Source organism: Streptopelia decaocto (genome assembly GCF_964273445.1).
Source record: "Streptopelia decaocto genome assembly, chromosome: Z".
Lineage (NCBI taxonomy): Eukaryota > Metazoa > Chordata > Aves > Columbiformes > Columbidae > Streptopelia > Streptopelia decaocto.
This window is the reverse complement of record NC_138657.1, coordinates 13317033-13334161: the sequence shown is the minus strand read 5'-3', so window position 1 is coordinate 13334161 and position 17129 is coordinate 13317033. Positions and strand designations below refer to the sequence as shown.

The following is a 17129-nucleotide window of genomic DNA, read 5'->3' as shown; positions in this document are numbered from 1 at the left end:
CAAAGTATGTAAATTAGACCCAAAAGTGTCTAAGAAAAAAATATTGTTTGTTATTTTTTTCTGTGTTTTGTCAGAGTAAGATGTTCAGAGTTTTCTCATTACATAAGAGAATAATACGAGTTTTGGACAAACAAAAACGCTAAATACATTTACAGACATAAGAAAATTCACAAAAAAATAATCAAGCTAATGGAGAAATTTGGTAAGGCATCAAAACCAATTGAGACTGGTAGACAAATAATTTTACTCTAGAAGGTTTTCTTTTATGCAGCATATCAGTAGAAGGAGAACAGCCAGCCTTAGAGGCTGGCAGAGCTAAAGAGAGCTTTGCAATCCACCTATTCCGTGGAGCAATATTTTGGTGTTAACATGAGAAAAATATAAAGGAAGTAGAGCCAAAGACAGAATGAAAAAGGAAAGAAGGCACAAACTAGACACATAATTCTGTGATTCCATGAGGCTCTACTTTCTATATTTGATATTAAGGCTGCGCACATCCACCCCTCTTCAGGTAAACACCCAAGAGCAAAGACATAAAATGGGCTATGGTAGTATTACAGCATCTTACCATCAACTGTCTTTATGTATTTTTCATTTTTACTATGCCCCCAAGCTTTCTGACAACAGAAATGTGATGCTTTAATGGAATTACATACTCAAAGAATAGTTTGGGGAGGTTACATTTGGAGGTCATGTTATCTCCTCTTTCTCCCCAAACTGTGGGGTTTCTAAAGCAATTACAAATCAGAATGGCAGAAATTGTCCTTCTTTGTTGCACAGAGGTTTTGTCAGAAAAAAAGAAAAACAAAGTTTTATTTTTATGTTCTCAGTTGGAACAACTTATATTTAACTGAAAACAGTGAATTAAAGGTAAGTCTACCTGGAAGGTTGATCTGGATTCTGACTATGAGGCTACATGTTTTACACTTGGGCTTCTCTCTGTACTATTTCTAGAGCTGCTGCATGTTCTTCTTTTAATACCAGAAAGTTCAGCAGAGATACTTCAGCTGCTCTTAGTGCTTAATATTGCATCCTGAAAACATCTGTGCTGTAAACGTATTTTTTTCAAATTGACAGAGTGCCACACACATCTCAGATTCAGGGGTTGATGCAGCCTTTATTCTAACCTGAAGTTTACTGCTAGGAAGGAAGTGAAAGTATTATGCACTGTACATACTCTTCATGATATATACTCGGGGAGAGCTTTTGTTACACATCTCTCTCTATCTATCTCTATCTCTATCTCTATATCTCTATCTCTATCTCTATCTCTGTCTCTGTCTCTGTCTCTGTCTCTGTCTCTATCTCTATCTCTATCTCTATCTCTATCTCTATCTCTATCTCTATCTCTCTATCTCTCTCTCTATCTCTCTCTCTATCTCTATCTCTATCTCTATCTCTATCTCTATCTCTATCTCTATCTCTATCTCTATCATCTCTATCTCTATATATCTTCTCTTCCTTTTGTGTGATTGTTAAGCAATACTCTCCACAGCAGCAGCAACACTTCTGAATGGTCTGGAGGAGATCTAAAACTGTAGCAAAGTTTTTTGTAAAGGACCATCCATAGCAAATTTTTAGTGAATGAACACGCAATGAGGACATTGAGGTCCGTGTCCTGTCTCAGTGTGCTCCTCAGCCATGTTGTATGCAAATGTAAATACAAAAGGCACCTTTTGACTGAACCTTCAGTCTGTCTTAAAAACTTTAAAAGAGCAGATTTTTAAATGAATTTACTTTGTTTAGTCTTCTGGATTCTGTGTTTAGTGTTTGTATTTCAAACATTTTTGTTCCTGCAGAATCAAGAATTTTGGACATATATTAAAAGATTTTGTATATACTTGTGTATAAAACTAGTCCAGTTTTTCACACAGCCAAATGATTCCAGGAGCTTAAGTGCTGCAAGAAAAAATCTCCATGTAGGAACACTTGTGATAGTGCCATAAGAATTCCCCATCATCCCTAAGGCACGTGACCTCCTTTAAGCCCTTGGAGAAGCCTGGGCACAAAGTCATTTTTTAATGTCTTGCAGCTTTCACAATGTTTGGAATACGCTGACCACACCTCAAGACTGGTAAGCGCCTTGTTCTGGGAATCCTCCCACCGAAAAACTGCCCTGAATCAGGAGCAGGAGGGGAAGACTCTAATCACAGTGATGCTTTCAGGGAAAAAATAAACAGACTAACCGTGACCTAAAGTGTGTAGAGAACAACACAGTTGTATCCATTTAGGTCAGGGTAAACTTAACTCAGTTCCCGTAAGTAGAAATTTAGAAACTCTTGTAGAATGTGTAATAATGGACCATCCACACTGATGCAGTGCTGCTCTTGAACATTTTTTCATATTTAGTCACAAAATGCGACATTTCTGGGAAACAATGAGTGGATTCCTATCTATGTTACAGGCAAAAAGTATGACTTGATGTAGAAATGAGTATGTGAAGTTTTGTGCCCTGTATATTGAACAACACTACACTGTAGTATCAGTCTGTTATGGCCAAATGGAGTGTAACAGCCATCTCTTTCTTCTTATCACTTCTGTCTAGTTTTTTGCCCTCAGCATAGCATGTTTGTTGCAGGAGGTTTTTGAACACAGTCTGTAATCATTTTTCTTTGAATGTCATTGTATTTTCCAGCACAGACCCATGCTGAATCTGAGTGGTTGGCTGCAGAGCCTCCTCAATACTGACTTTTTTTTCTGCAGTCATGTCAATTCTTAAATGTAATAAACGAACCTGCTGGATCTCAGGGCATGCACGAATAACCTCTTTTCTAAATAATATATTATCTAAGTTCTCAATTGTTCAGTTACTGTTTGAAGAAATCTACTTTTGAGGTTCACAAGCCTATGTGTATTTGCAGATGAAGGCACTGTATTGAAACTGTAGACATGTAACATGTCACTAGATCCCTTCCCAGGTTTCCACTTCTCATATGGTAGCCTCTTACGGTGCACCATCAGTGCAAACCATGCTGTTGTTAAAAATTAATTGTTTTGCTCAGTGTTTTGCTGTTTGCTGTTGCTGTTTGCTGTTGTTGGGGTGATACTGTTGTTGGTGTCTATTATACTGTTGATATGATACTGTTGTAGGTGTCTATTACAGGCCACCAGATCAGGCTGAGGAAGTTGATGAAGCCTTCTATGGGCAGCTGAGAGTGGCCTCACAGTCACAGGCCCTGGTTGTGGTGGGGGATTTTAACTTCCCTGATGTTTGCTGGAAGGACCATTCAGCCAGCCAGCCACAGTCCAGGAGGTTCCTCCAGTGCATTGATGATAACTTCCTCATGCAGATGGTGGAGGAGCCGACTAGGAGAGGTGCACTGCTGGATCTCATCCTCACTAACAAGGAGGGTCTGGTCGAAGCAGTAAAGGTTGAGGGCTGCCTGGGTTGCAGTGACCGCGAGATGGTGGAGTTCAGCATCTTGTGTGGCAGGAACAGAATAGCAAGTAGAATTGCAACCCTGGACTTTAGCAGGGGTAACTTTGGCCTTTTCAAGCAATTGCTGGGGGAAATCCCATGGGCAAGACTGCTTGAAGGAAAAGGGGCCCAAGATAGCTGGGTGGCATTCACAGATTGCTTCTTCCACGCTCAGGATCAGAGCATCCCCACACGTAGGAAGTCAAGGAAGGGAGCCAGGAGGCCTGCGTGGTTGAATAGGGAGCTGTTGGGTATGCTCAAGCAGAAGAGGAGAGTTTACAGGTCATGGAAGCAGGGGCTGGCCACTTGGGAGGAATATAGGAAGGCAGCTAGGATAGCCAAGGCCTCCTTAGAATTACAGCTGGCGAGAGGGGTCAAGGACAGCAAAAAGAACTTTTTCAGATACATAGCAGATGAATCTAATACCAGAGGCAATGTAGGCCCACTGATGAATGCGGTGGGTGCCCTGGTGGCAGAAGATACAGAGAAGGCAGAGTTACTGAATGCCTTCTTTGTCTCTGTCTACTCTGCTGGAGGCTGTCCTGGGGAGCCCTGTACCCCCGAGACCCCGGATGAAGCCAGGTCAATGGAGGAGTTTGCTTTAGTTGATGAGGACTGGGTTAGGGAGCAATTAAGTAGTCTGGACATTCATAAATCCATGGGTCCAGATGGGATGCATCTGCGGGTGCTGATGGAATTGGCTGAAGTCATTGCTGGACCGTTCTCCATCATCTTTGCCAAGTCTTGGGAAACTGGAGAGGTGCCCGAGGATCGGAGGAAAGCAAATGTGACTCCAGTCTTCAAAAAGGGCAAGAAGGAGGACCCGGGTAATTACAGACCGGTCAGCCTCACCTCTGTCCCTGGGAAAGTAATGGAACAGCTTATCCTTGGTGCCATCTCAAGGCATATCAAGGATAAGAGGGTTATTAGGGGCAGTCAGCATGGCTTTACCAAGGGTAGGTCATGCTTGACCAACCTCCTAGCCTTTTATGAGACTGTAACAAGGTGGATGGATGATGGCAGAGCGGTGGATGTGGTCTACCTTGACTTCAGTAAAGCCTTTGACACAGTCTCCCACAGCATCCTCACAGCTAAGTTGAGGAGGTGTGGTCTGGACAATAGAGTAGTGAGGTGGGTTGCAAACTGGCTTAAGGAGAGAAGCCAGAGAGTGGTAGTCAATGGTGCGGAGTCTAGTTGGAGGCCAGTATCTAGTGGAGTGCCTCAGGGGTCAGTGCTGGGGCCAGTGTTATTCAATCTATTCATTAACGATTTAGACGAGGGAATAGAGGGTACTATCAGCAAGTTTGCTGATGACACTAAGCTGGGAGGAGTGGCTGACACGCCAGAAGGCTGTGCTGCCATCCAGCGGGACCTGGACAGACTGGAGAGTTGGGTGGGGAAAAATTTAATGAAATATAATAAGGGCAAGGGTAAGAGTCTTGCATGTGGGCAAGAACAACTCCAGTTTCCAGTGTAAGTTGAGGAATGACCTATTAGAGAGCAGCATAGGGGAAAGGGACCTGAGGGTCCTGGTGGACAGCAGGATGACCATGAGCCAGCACTGTGCCCCTGTGGCCAGGAAGGCCAATGGCATCCTGGGGTATATTACAAGGGGGATGGTTAGTAGATCGAGAGAGGTTCTCCTTCCCCTCTACTCCGCCCTGGTGAGACCACATCTGGAATATTGTGTCCAGTTCTGGGCCCCTCAGTTCAAGAAGGACAGGGAACTGCTGGAGAGAGTCCAGTGCAGGGCAATGAAGGTGATGATGGGAGTGGAGCATCTCCCTTATGAAGAAAGGCTGAGGGAGCTGGGTCTCTTTAGTTTGGAGAAGAGGAGACTGAGGGGTGACCTTATTAATGTTTATAAATATATAAAGGGTGAGTGCCATGAGGATGGAGCCAGGCTCTTCTCGGTGGCAAACAATGATAGGACGAGGGGTAATGGGATCAAGCTGGAACACAAGAGGTTCCACTTAAATTTGAGAAGAAACTTCTTCTCAGTGAGGGTGACAGACACTGGAACAGGCTGCCCAGGGGGGTTGTGGAGTCTCCTTCTCTGGAGACATTCAAAACCCGCCTGGACGTGTTCCTGTGCGACCTCACCTAGGCGTTCCTGCTCTGGCAGGGGAATTGGACTAGATGATCTTTTGAGGTCCCTTCCAATCCCAAACATACTGTGATACTGTGAAATTAGATATCCATTTTCTTTATGACTTATTCATGTTTTTTTGTTCCATGGAACAGCAAGATTGAGCCCTGCACCTACAGATAGATACTCATCAAAATGCAAAAGCAAAGCCTTTTTCAAAGTCTGTCTTTGCCTGCCAACACACTGACCTGTCAGAACTCTGCTAGTAACCATTTATCAGAGACCGGTCTGCACTAGTTGGAAGCCCTCATCCCATTTTCTTGGTAGTCCTTTTCTCAGCACTGCATAGCTGACTTCCCTTCCCTTGCTGGAAGTTAATTTGTCTTTGGCAGCACTGTCTGAGAGGCAGGTGCTTTGCTTCTTACACAGTCCATTGGTGCTCAGAGCCTGAAGATACAGACTCAAAGCCTGCAAGCACAAAAGAGGTGGCAACCGGCACCTGTGCTGCCCTGTGCCTTCTCTTTAACGATGCTTAAGGATAGCTGCTGAGCCAAGACCACATTCACCCTTCCTGATTTACAGACAGGAAATTTTAAGTATCCAGATACATGCATCTGCCAGCTCTCTGTCAGGTTTTACACACAAATTTTATGCATCCTTCAGTGTCTTAGCTCCCTGACTATGTCAGTTACAGTGTGACCATTATGTGCCCACGGACTTAAAAGGTGATTGATGTTGTATACCATATGCGCAGTGGCAGAGATCATGTAAACTTAAGTTAAACCTATAGATAAAAAGTATAGACATTAAAGCATTAAACACGAAGATAAATTAATGTTTACTCCTTAGATGATTAATGTTAAACATATAGATAAATCAGTCTCTTCAGCAAGAAACTTAAAAGTATATGTTTTGCTCTATTACTGAAGTGGAGTAATCACCCTTGTTAGTTAGTATAAGTGCACTTAGTGTAGGTTTCTAAAACTGTGCTAGCAACAACAAAATATCCCTGTAAATCTCACCTTCAGTTAAATTCTTCTTGCATAATAAAAACAATTTGGTAATCTGACCAGTATTTTGATTTCAGATATAAAGTGAAAGGTGAAAGCATAGATGGTAGCTGTTGTGTATCTGAGGACTGGAGTGAGGGTATATACTGGTTTTTTGGTCACACATGAAAAAATATTTTGTTAATTTGTATGGAAGTCAGGCATTTTATTTTTCTGTCTTTGAATTTCTTTAACCTTTTCATTTATGAAAAATAAGGCATGATCACTATTTTCTTGTTCTTGCAATCACAGAAGATGGTGACAAGCACTTTTTAAGACCTAAAGAACTGTTCTTGCAGCTGAAGCTGTTGCAATGTATAAGTGTTCTTTATGTAACAGTTAAAAGATCTGTTGATAAGATAGTGTCAGCCATGACTAGTGGGGCCTGAGATGATTCTTCTAAAGGTAGTGTTTGAGGCTGTGAATAATCTTTTATATTCCAGGCTTCGGTGACTCGGAATTGGATGGTGGATGCTGAGCTTGGGAAGGATTCAGAGTGTATTAACCCTGTAAAAGATATGTTAAAGAGAAAATTTTACTCTAGTGAGATGAGTGTACTTCCCTTTCTCAGCTGAATTTGATAATAGAGCAGAACAACTTATTTTTGACTAGTTATATTTTTAAATATTCCTTTCATATTTGAAAACTTTTGGTCCTGTAGTGTATTTGATTTTTATTGACTTATTTTCATTTCAGATTTCTATTAGCACATGAATCTTGCAGAAGTAGTTGGTTAAGGTCAAGTTAATGCAACTTTTGAAGTTGTTTCCATAATTGTCCTTTGCTAGTGACATTAAAATAATATTATGCTGCTTAGCTCCATGATACTTTAAAAGAAACAGGATATTCTTGCTCATTGATTTTCCACATGCATTTTCAATGAAATTAGTGGTAAAGCATCTTTTGAGTTCCAGATACGAGATGGAGCCCTAGGCATCTGAAGAGACAGATCTTATCTATTCATGACATATTGGAAGAATCTGTTTAAATGATAGTTACTCCTTTTCATGGGCCTTTTAAATCCAAAAGTCACTGGCCTATACTTCAACAGTAAAGATAATCTTATAGGAGCGGATCCAATCAAAATATTCAAGTCATCCTGGATCCAAAACCTGTCAGTCAACGACAGCTTTTACGCAGGCTTCACAGTATGATTGTGTGTGGGTGTGTTTGCATCTGTGAATTTGTGTATGTGTGCGTGTGCCTGCTGGCATAACCTAAAATCTCTTGGAAGGTGCTGTCATCTGTGAGCGTAAAGTCCTGTGTATTCAGGTTCCTATTCCAGAGTGATTTGAAATGAGTTTCCTTTTATGAGATAAACACATTACTGTAAAATGCAGGAGCACTTCCAGGAGCAGGACCTTAACCCACTGGGCTACAGAGTCATGCTCTGCCTTCTGCTACCTTCTGACATGGCAAGTCCTCTCTTTCTTTCAGCACAGTGGTTTCAAGATGGCATGAGGAGTGCAGCTGCCGGGATTCACCAGTTTTATATTGATAAACATACTTCCCTGCAAAACAGTATAAAGAGATTTGAGTGTCTTTAGCTCTGGAAATACCACCAAAAAAACCCCAAGTGATATGTAAAAAACAGACAACATTACCTTCACTGGCTTTGCTCTGAAATGAGGACAGTGGCCCCTGCCTTTAGTACTGAACCTGAAGCAACCAGTGCATATCAGGCATGTGCTGAGCATTCCTCAGAGGAAAGCTGAATATCCTGTTTAGTGTTTGAACACCAGTTAGTGTTTACATGGGAGGGAAAGACTGACCTCTTCCAGTAAGGCAGTTCTGAGAAAACAGGGGAAGCAAAATTTTGGGTGCCTGAGGAGGTCCAGGGTTGAGCAAGGGCATGGATTGGCAGCAACTGAAGACAGACTAGCTCAGGTTGCAGTTACAGACTTCTGAAGAATGAATCTAGCTTAGCTCTCTGATGTTTGAGAGTGCTTAAGTGTGCTGGGAGGGGGTTGCTCAGCTCTTTTTTCTTCAACTAATGGATTCCTTCAATTTCACATCCCTCTTAACAGTTGTAAAAACAAAGCAGTGAAAAGCATCTGTTGTGTTACCCCCAGATTCCATGTTATAAAAGCAAAAATAGTTAAACATGAAAAAGCGGATTTAAAAGCCCAGACTGGTTCTTGTTTGTCAGCCTACAGACTTCTCCCCCAGGATGCCAGACTTAATTCCAGGCTGTGCTGCTATGAATCAGGATTAACTCAAGCAAAGTCAGGGACCAGGGTTCTTTTTCTTTGTGTTTGGTGTGGTTTGTTTTTGTTTGTTCTTGGTTTTCTGGATCTGAACTTCCATTCTTCCCCTAAACTTCCCTTACGTGCTGCTATATAATTGGCTTTCCCTGTCTCGTGAAAGAGCTACATTCTACTGGAGGGAAAACGAACTTATTTAAAACTTCTGAGTCACCTCTCCAAGGAACTATCAATATGTACTGACGATATTCTCATAAAGATATAAGATTTCAACCCTGTTTCCCTGAAAATAAGACAGGGTCTTATATTAATTTTTGCTCCAAAACTTATTACTTTTTCACATGTATAGCTGCCTGGACAGTATTTAAATTGACTTTTTTATAAACTGTAACTGGGACTTATTTTCGGAGTAGGACTAATGTTTCAAGCAGCCTCAAAAATCCTGAAAAATCATGCTAGGGCTTATATTCAGGATAGGGATTATTTTCAGAGAAACAGGCTCTGTCAGCATAGATATGAAAGGGCCAGAAAACAGCTTTCATTACAAGGCACAAGGGCTGTGATCTGAGGTGTTAGAACTGCCTGAATGTTTCTTCTGATGACCCACTGAAAAGGAAGGTAGCACAGTAATCATCGGAAGAACAGATGTTTCTTTTGTATTACTAACCTTTCAGCTACAGTTACTTGTTAATGTCGTGCCATGAGTTTTGACAAACGGAGGCCTCTGCTTTTAGATTAACTGCAGGAACATCTCTGTCCTGGGGACAGGAAGCTGTTTTGTCTGATCCTGAGTGCATCTCCAAGACCATGCTGCTTGCTGCATCTGACAGTCATAGAATCACAGAGCCATTTTGGTTGGAATAGACTCTCTTGTAGTGAGAGGCCCAAAACTGAACACAATATTCAAGGATGCTGTTGGCCTTTTTGACCACCTGGGCACACTTCTGGCTCATGTTCAGCCAGCTGTCAGTCAATACCACCAGATCCCTCTCTGCCAGGCAGCTTTTCAGCCACTCTTCCCCAGGCCTGTAGCACTGCCTGGGGTTGTTCTGACCCAAGTACAGGACCCAGCACTTGGCCTTGTTAAACCTCGTATAATTAGCCTCAGCCCAACGATCCAGCCGGTCCAGATCCCTCTGTATGGCCTTCCTACCATCCAGCAGATCAACATTCTCACCCAACTTGGTGTCATCTGCAGACTTAGGAGGGTGCAATTGATCCCCTCGTCTAGATCATTGATAAAGAGATTAAACAGAACTGGCCCCAGTATTGAGCCCTGGGAAACACCATTCGTGTTTTGTTTTGCTACATCAGTGAACCTGAGAGGGGCTCTCAGAACAGCACATTTCTTCCATTGTCCCTGTGAAATTAATGAGGAACCAAAATGTTTGCTTCCCCAAGGTGTCAGAAGTTAATAACTAATAAAAAAGCCATGCTGGACAGTGGTGCACTCAGCATGGAAAGCCGAAACCGTATCATTGCCCAGAAACTGTCAGGCCATTGTAAGTATCTTAAGAACAAAGCTATTAACAAACCTCTGCCAGGTGGGGAGGAAAGTTTTTCCATTGGTATCTTGGGCAGGCTCCAGTATTCGTACATACTTTTTCCGTAAGTTCACTCATCAGGTTAATAAATTACCTTTTGCTATCCTAAGCTGTTATACTGTACAATGGCTACTATGTTTTCTGTCCCAGAATAGGCTCCATTTTGTTCATCTGTACTATAGTTTCTGCTAAGGTGGGGAGAGCTCTAAATGAATCTAATGGAGCTCCAAGCCTATTTTAGACTATGTTTATATTAATGCCATATAAAGTTGTTCAAATGCAATGCTCCAACAAATCTCATTTTGTTAATATTATGAAGATTAATCTTACAGGGCAGGTGAGTTACACTGTCACACAGCCATGACTCTGCAGCTTTTTATGGCATTCAGTGTTCTCATTACCTTGAAGACGTACAGATCTATTCTAATGGGTTTATCAGCCTTATTATTGTCTGGAATAAAATTAATATTGCTTGGTACAGGCAGCAAGAGTGTTCTACTATATGGCATTGCACTGTTTCTCTTCTGTTCCTCTGCAGCAGCAAAAGCAGAATTAATTGGTAACAGTGAGGAGCTCAAATTATAGTCAGGAACAGCCATTGTAAATTTGCTTTAAATCTAAGGGATGTGGCTTGTGCAGTGCAAGGATTTAGGTCGTTCTGTCCGCTGCTTTCAGCGAGAGTTAATTCAGGTGCTTTGCATACTTAGGTGTTTTGCAGTATTTGCATTATAAGACACCTTTTCTGGTGAAATTTTTATTTAAATGACAAAATATAGTGCCATTACCCATTTCTTGGTATACAGCAGTAGGGAGAGCTGTTGTGGATGTTCAAATAGTACAAAACCTCAGGCAATTTTCTGATCTCTGTTACCTTTAGACGTCTTTCCAGGACAGCACATGAGTATCTTTGTTGAAGATCTGACAGAGGGCCTGCCTGCTGATTCATTAATTCAAGAGTAACGCTGTTAGAGGCAGTCCCACTGGAAAAAAGGGACACCATTTTCCTTAGAAAGCCAGATAATCTCCAGAGTGTTTTCCTTCCTTCTGCTCTCTCTGTAATCAGGGCATGAGGTAGGGCAGTATCAGGAGCAGGTGGGTACATGGTAGGCTAGTTTATCCCAAATATTTTGCAGCTCTCTGCTTATTTACATGAGGAACAAAGTCCAGCAAAACTGTCATTGTTTTCATTGGCCTTTGAGATGGACACTTCATGGACTAACCTACTGAGATAACATTAAACATCCGTTTGAATCAGAATAGGTGTTTTTTCCAGCAAAGCTTCTAGCAATAGCTGAAGGCATCTTTTGCAAGTTCGTGTGCTTGGGGCAGGGATAGGGGAAGGAAAACACGGAGGGAGAAGTGGAGGACAGGTTCGTTTGAGGTACCTTCTCCTGTTAGTTTCTGGTAGCACTGTTTTCTTGCTCCGTAATATAAAACTGGAAAAAACATCTTCTTTTACCACATTGGTGTGTTTTTAAGCTGTGTTTGCAATAGTATAGTGTCAAGCCTTATTACTGATGAAAAAGGGAGTCTCTGTTTTTGAGCCCACCTGTGTTTATTTAAAAAAGAATGAATTATGACTGTGGCCTGCAAAAAAACGTTTTCAAATGTGCAGCAAAATTTCTGTGTACAATTGCTAAAGGGTTTACCAGCATCCCTTGAGCAAAACAAGACTGCACACAAATACAGAACATCACAAATGCTCCTGTGCCTGTCATCACAGAAGATTTAACTGGGCAGTTATTTTCATTCCACGTTACAGTCTGGAATGTGAGCCAGTCAAGAACCACATGTAACATTACAGGTAAAAAATCTGGATTTCTCTCTGGTTCCTCAGCATTGACTTTCTGGGATGATGCACTTTCTGACTCTTGCCTAGAGGTAATGCGTCAGGCAACAAAGACAAACTGCATCACAACTTTTCTTGTTTCCTCTCTGGTGCAACTGATCTACTTCAGGGGAGATTGTGATACATATTGAAGATTAAAAGTTTTCATATATCAAAAGAGAAAGACTTTTCGCCCATTCCATTCATTTGAGCCCTTCAGTTACCCTCCTTTATCTCCACCTAATTTAGTTTCTTTAACTTTTAGTCTCTCTGTCTTATCTCACCATTTTTTACATTATACAAAGAATAGGTTTGGATCAGCAGGGTTTAAATGAGGCATTAAAACATCTGTGCTTTAAACCAACAGACTTACTGGTAATCACCATGCAAGGTGGCCAGCGTGTCATTGTAACCAGCGTTTTGAGTAGATAGCAGCTGTAATACTGCTTTTGGGGAGTGTGTTGTCAGAGGGGGTCCATGACACTGTCTGCAGTTGTCATGTATGTGGAATACTCAAATAAGACAACCGATCAGTGGCATGATCACTTTGTTAGCACTGTGCTGTATGTCCATCTGGGGATGGATGGATTAGATCTGGGTGCTCACTCTGGCACAGGAGAAAATCATGTGGTAGCAAATTGAGACCTCTGAGTATAAGGCTGTTTTCAAAACAAAAGGGAAAACTGTCCCATTTTCTGATGGAAAAGAACTTGGTAAATGGATTGGGGAGCGTGAGTTTTGGAAACTGTAGGGAGTCCTACTCATATTAGAAGTAACCTTTTCTAGCAAGGCAACAGAAGCAAAAAGGTCAGTGAATCATGGGGAGGCCAGAGCGTGGGAGAAATGACGTGATTGTTACCCTGTCCTGCTGCGGTGCATCTGTCACCAGGATATATGGGTGCAGCTATTCTTCTTTTTCTTCCTCTCCTTTTTTTAACTACAGATTCCCAGGAAAGGAAGTATTAAACCTGGATTCCATGTTAAATGAAGGCTTGGAGGAAAGGAAGGCAAAGGCCACCATGACTGATGAGGGACAGTGAACAGACTGCTTAACAAGTCAAGTATCTACATCTAAGATAGTCCACTCACAAGAGCCATTCAAAATGATTATATTCTGTGGTTGATTTATTTCCAACTATAGCAGTTGCAGTGGGAACAAAGCATTAGGCCAAATTCTGACCTCAGAATATAAGTCTAGAATAATTTCACTCTGTTTTTTCAAATTTTTATGCCATTGCTTTCTATTCATTCTGTTGTAACTGAGATCAGAATCTGTGCTGTTGTATGAGACTTTTTTTCTTCTAGACTGCATTTCTACCATACTTTTGTCTAATTTTGAACACAAAGCAGCAGAGTGTATGTTTAAACTAGTGATGCAGCCATTTCCATATGTTCATCTGCACCTTGAGGCTCCCCAGACTTTAAGCCTCCTCTGCGCTCTGGGGCAGACTGGCTGGCAGGCTCTCCAAGGCTGAGGATCCTGGCTTACTGCACAGATACCACTTGCTCTTAGGGTACAAGGAGGCACTTTTTAGCCATTTAGATCTCCGTGTCAGTTTATAAACCAGTTTTGCAGGAAGGACAGAGAAGTCAGAGAGCCACTATGGATTCTACCATACCCAAGTGACATATCTGTGATAGCAGCAATGTTTCACTGTTTAGTTAAGAGTAAATGAAACAGCTCTGCAAAATTGGAGAAGTTCCGCAGTGGCAAATGAAACTCCACAGCCTGTCTGAAAACTTAATGCACGTGAGGAGCAATGGGAGCACTGTGAGCTTATTACACACCCTAGGCTGCTCTGCACCAGCTATTTTTTTTCTGTCTGTTATTTTTTTGTCTTCAAATTGACTGCCTAACACATCTAAAACGAGACAGATGAAGATCCTTGTTTGTGGCAGAAACAGTGCTCTACAGCCTTTGCACTTACTGCATGTAGGGACTTGTCAGCTTTCTTTATTAAGCTTCTTTTAGTCAATTAATACAGAAGTAGGAGTTTCTTCATTACAGTAACATTCTTCAATAACAATCATATGTCAGCTTGTGAAAGATTAAACTAATTATTCTCCATTTGGGGATATGCCTGTTCTGAAATAGAAAAGGTAAGGCCTTCAAAAATTCTTTTCTCACTTCAGTGAACCAGCCTGCAGTAACAAGTGCCAGCTATTCATATTCCCCCTTTTTTAAGACTTAACATTTTCTTGGGTATATTTTAAAAATTCTGGTTTGGGTAGCTTTTACAAAAATGCAAAGTATGCTGCTGCTGTAATCATTCCTGAATTTAGCCATGCTCTGATGGCTGCAACGTGATCATCCTGGTTAATAAGCAACTGACTGGGGTTTCTGTTATGTTTTTTGATAGATTGTATTTATTTTGCCCTTGGAAGTAACAACAACTGTTTGTTATAATCCAGGTGTTTGGCTAATTGTGTGGAGTTTTGATTCAAATATTGCCAAGACATCTGTATGTATTATCAGTTCTGTAGTTGAGCGATGTCTCAGTTCATGGCTTGAGCATTTAAACCTCCTTCTCTGTGACCTTCAATATTAGCTTCAGCACTGAGGTGGATGGATGTGACAGCCAAAAGCTGGCTTTTCTTATAAAGTAGTTATGCTTGGATATATGCAGCTATTTCTCCAGTTCCCAGTTTGTACATCAGAAAAGAAGAAGGGCTGCACTGCATCTCTAAATCTACTTGAAATTATTCCAAAAGTATTTGCCTCCAATTAACCCAGTACAGGCGAAAAAAAACAACACACTTTCTCACATCATCTGCACATCAGCAATGGCAAATGTAGAGGCTGTTCAGGGGTACGCTGAGCAGGACACTTCTGCGTGCTGATGTGCTTCCCCACTTGCATGCTAACAGACACAGCGGTGTTCCCATCACAGCAGACATACCCTGGTACCTCCTTGGCCAGAGAGCCCAAAATAAGGCACACGTTTCTGTTGTAACCTGTACTGAAAAATGTGTTTTCAGTATGGAAATTCTTGCTGTATGTCCTCACATCCCCGTCAGTGAAAATGAGCCATTTGTCCATTAGTTCATTACTTTTATGAGTGCTGAGCAGTATTTAACAGGAGACTAAGATTTGAAAACTAGAAAACTTTCAAGACTGTTAATTTCGTATCTCCATCTTCTTTGTGCAAATAATAAACTTTTTTCTTGTTGGGAGTGTGACATGGGCTTTTAGGGAGTATGGGACTGGTTAGCTGTGAAGCTTTTGGGTTTTTTTTAAAGAAGCAATAGGTACAGTTGTGTAGTTCAAATCTGACCAAAACATGAACTATAACTAAAAAGGAGAATGTGCAACAAAGCAAAGTAGCAGTAGCGTTTCAAGCATAGCACTGAAGTCGTCATCTTAATCTCCACAGAAGGAGATGAACCCTGAAACTTTTTGGTGCAGCTCAATGGTACACAAAGCCATGCAAGATCAGACTTTAATGAAGGATGGCTCTGAAGGAATTATCGTTACCACACTGGGATGCTTGTCTGTCTACCTCCAAATGGTGCTTTTGCTGCTGCTTTGGAGTCTGCAGCTGCAAAGTGGTGTAAATCCTAAGGTGTTTTGGAAGAGCTGTTCTTGTGTCTTTTGAAGAGTTTTTTTTATTAGAAGAGCAATCAGATTGACACACATAACTGAGAGGAGGGTGAAAGCAAAGTCATCTGTCCTTCACTCAGTTATTTCAAATTCATTGTTAAATTTGATGCTGTGAAATGCCAGTGTTGAATAAGATGAGGTGGAGAGTGTCTGTCACTTCTAGGATGAGCTCTGTATGTATCAGTACAGGGAACAGCCATCTCAAGATGTGAAGCCATTAATGCTAATGGGACAGTGTGCACTGCACTGAAAATCTGAGCATTACAATACTGGATGTTCCTCCATTATATTATTCAGGGAAAAACGACCAGTATCTGTCATTCTTGATCCATTAGAGCTGCTTAAGTATTTGGTTATCTTTGGTGCTAGCAAACAGATAAATGTATGCATTAAGTGATCTTCTGGATTGGAAAAGAGACCTAGGAAGCCATAACCTAGTTTGCAGTTACAAACTCACGCTTTGCTCTAAAGCTGTTGTCTTGGGAGGATGACAGGATGGTAGTGACAACCCTGCCTTCTCTATTCACAGGTGTTCCTTTCCCAAAGAACTTCCTTCAGATCTGCAAGAAGATACTCTGCCGGCTTTTTCGGGTGTTTGTTCACGTCTACATCCATCACTTTGACCGTATCATCCTTATGGGGGCTGAGGCCCACGTCAATACTTGTTACAAGCATTTTTATTACTTTGTGACAGAGCTGAACCTCATAGACCGCAAAGAACTAGAGCCTTTGGTAAGTGTGGGGCCTGGGAGAAAGCTCTACGAAATTTTCCTCCTCCCTTCACTGAGCCTTTCCCACACTTTGCAGCAAGTTTCCTCTGGGAATAAGGTTCATGGTTGAACACAGCCAATTCAAAGGAATGAACTCTTGCCTTTATCCATAGACCCATTCCATCTGCCACTGTATCTGCAAGATGCTTAGTAAAAAGAGAAAAGTGCAAAGTATTTTGTATGGAAAAATACAAGGTGGGAAACACTGCCATTTGAAAGTAGAAGCTCTTTTGTCTTCTGTTTCTTCCTGTACTATATATTTTATATATAATTTCATTCTCTCTTTTTTTCATTGGTCAGTAACAGCACGGTAGTCATAGCAGTCACTTAAATGCATGTGAAGGGACAAGTGATCTATATAAAGGTGATGTTTAAAAAAAAAAATCTTTAAAGAGTTGTTTTTGAAGGTACTGAGTGTGCTACATTCAGACCACACTGTGGATCTAAGTGAGATAGATGAGGTGAGACAGAGGTTCAGACAATTAGCAGCGTTACAAAACCAGACACTTCCTTTTGGACTGAAATAGACCAAAATTAAATTAATTGTTTCCAAAATTAAGGCTGCAGAAATAGAAGCACATTTGCTGTTGCTTGCAAATGCAAAGAAAATAAAAGTATAAGCAGAG

General features: G+C 41.4%; 1 protein-coding gene across 3 annotated transcripts in view; it reads left to right on the top strand.

Moving 5' to 3' along the window:
• Positions 1-17129, top strand: part of MOB3B (MOB kinase activator 3B) — an 80699-nt gene that overhangs the window by 48159 nt on the left and 15411 nt on the right. For all 3 annotated transcript variants that reach the window (XM_082075528.1, XM_082075530.1, XM_082075529.1), the window contains one exon: positions 16263-16465. In XM_082075528.1, coding sequence (XP_081931654.1) covers positions 16263-16465 — 203 coding nt within the window. The remainder of the gene's footprint in view (positions 1-16262; positions 16466-17129) is intronic.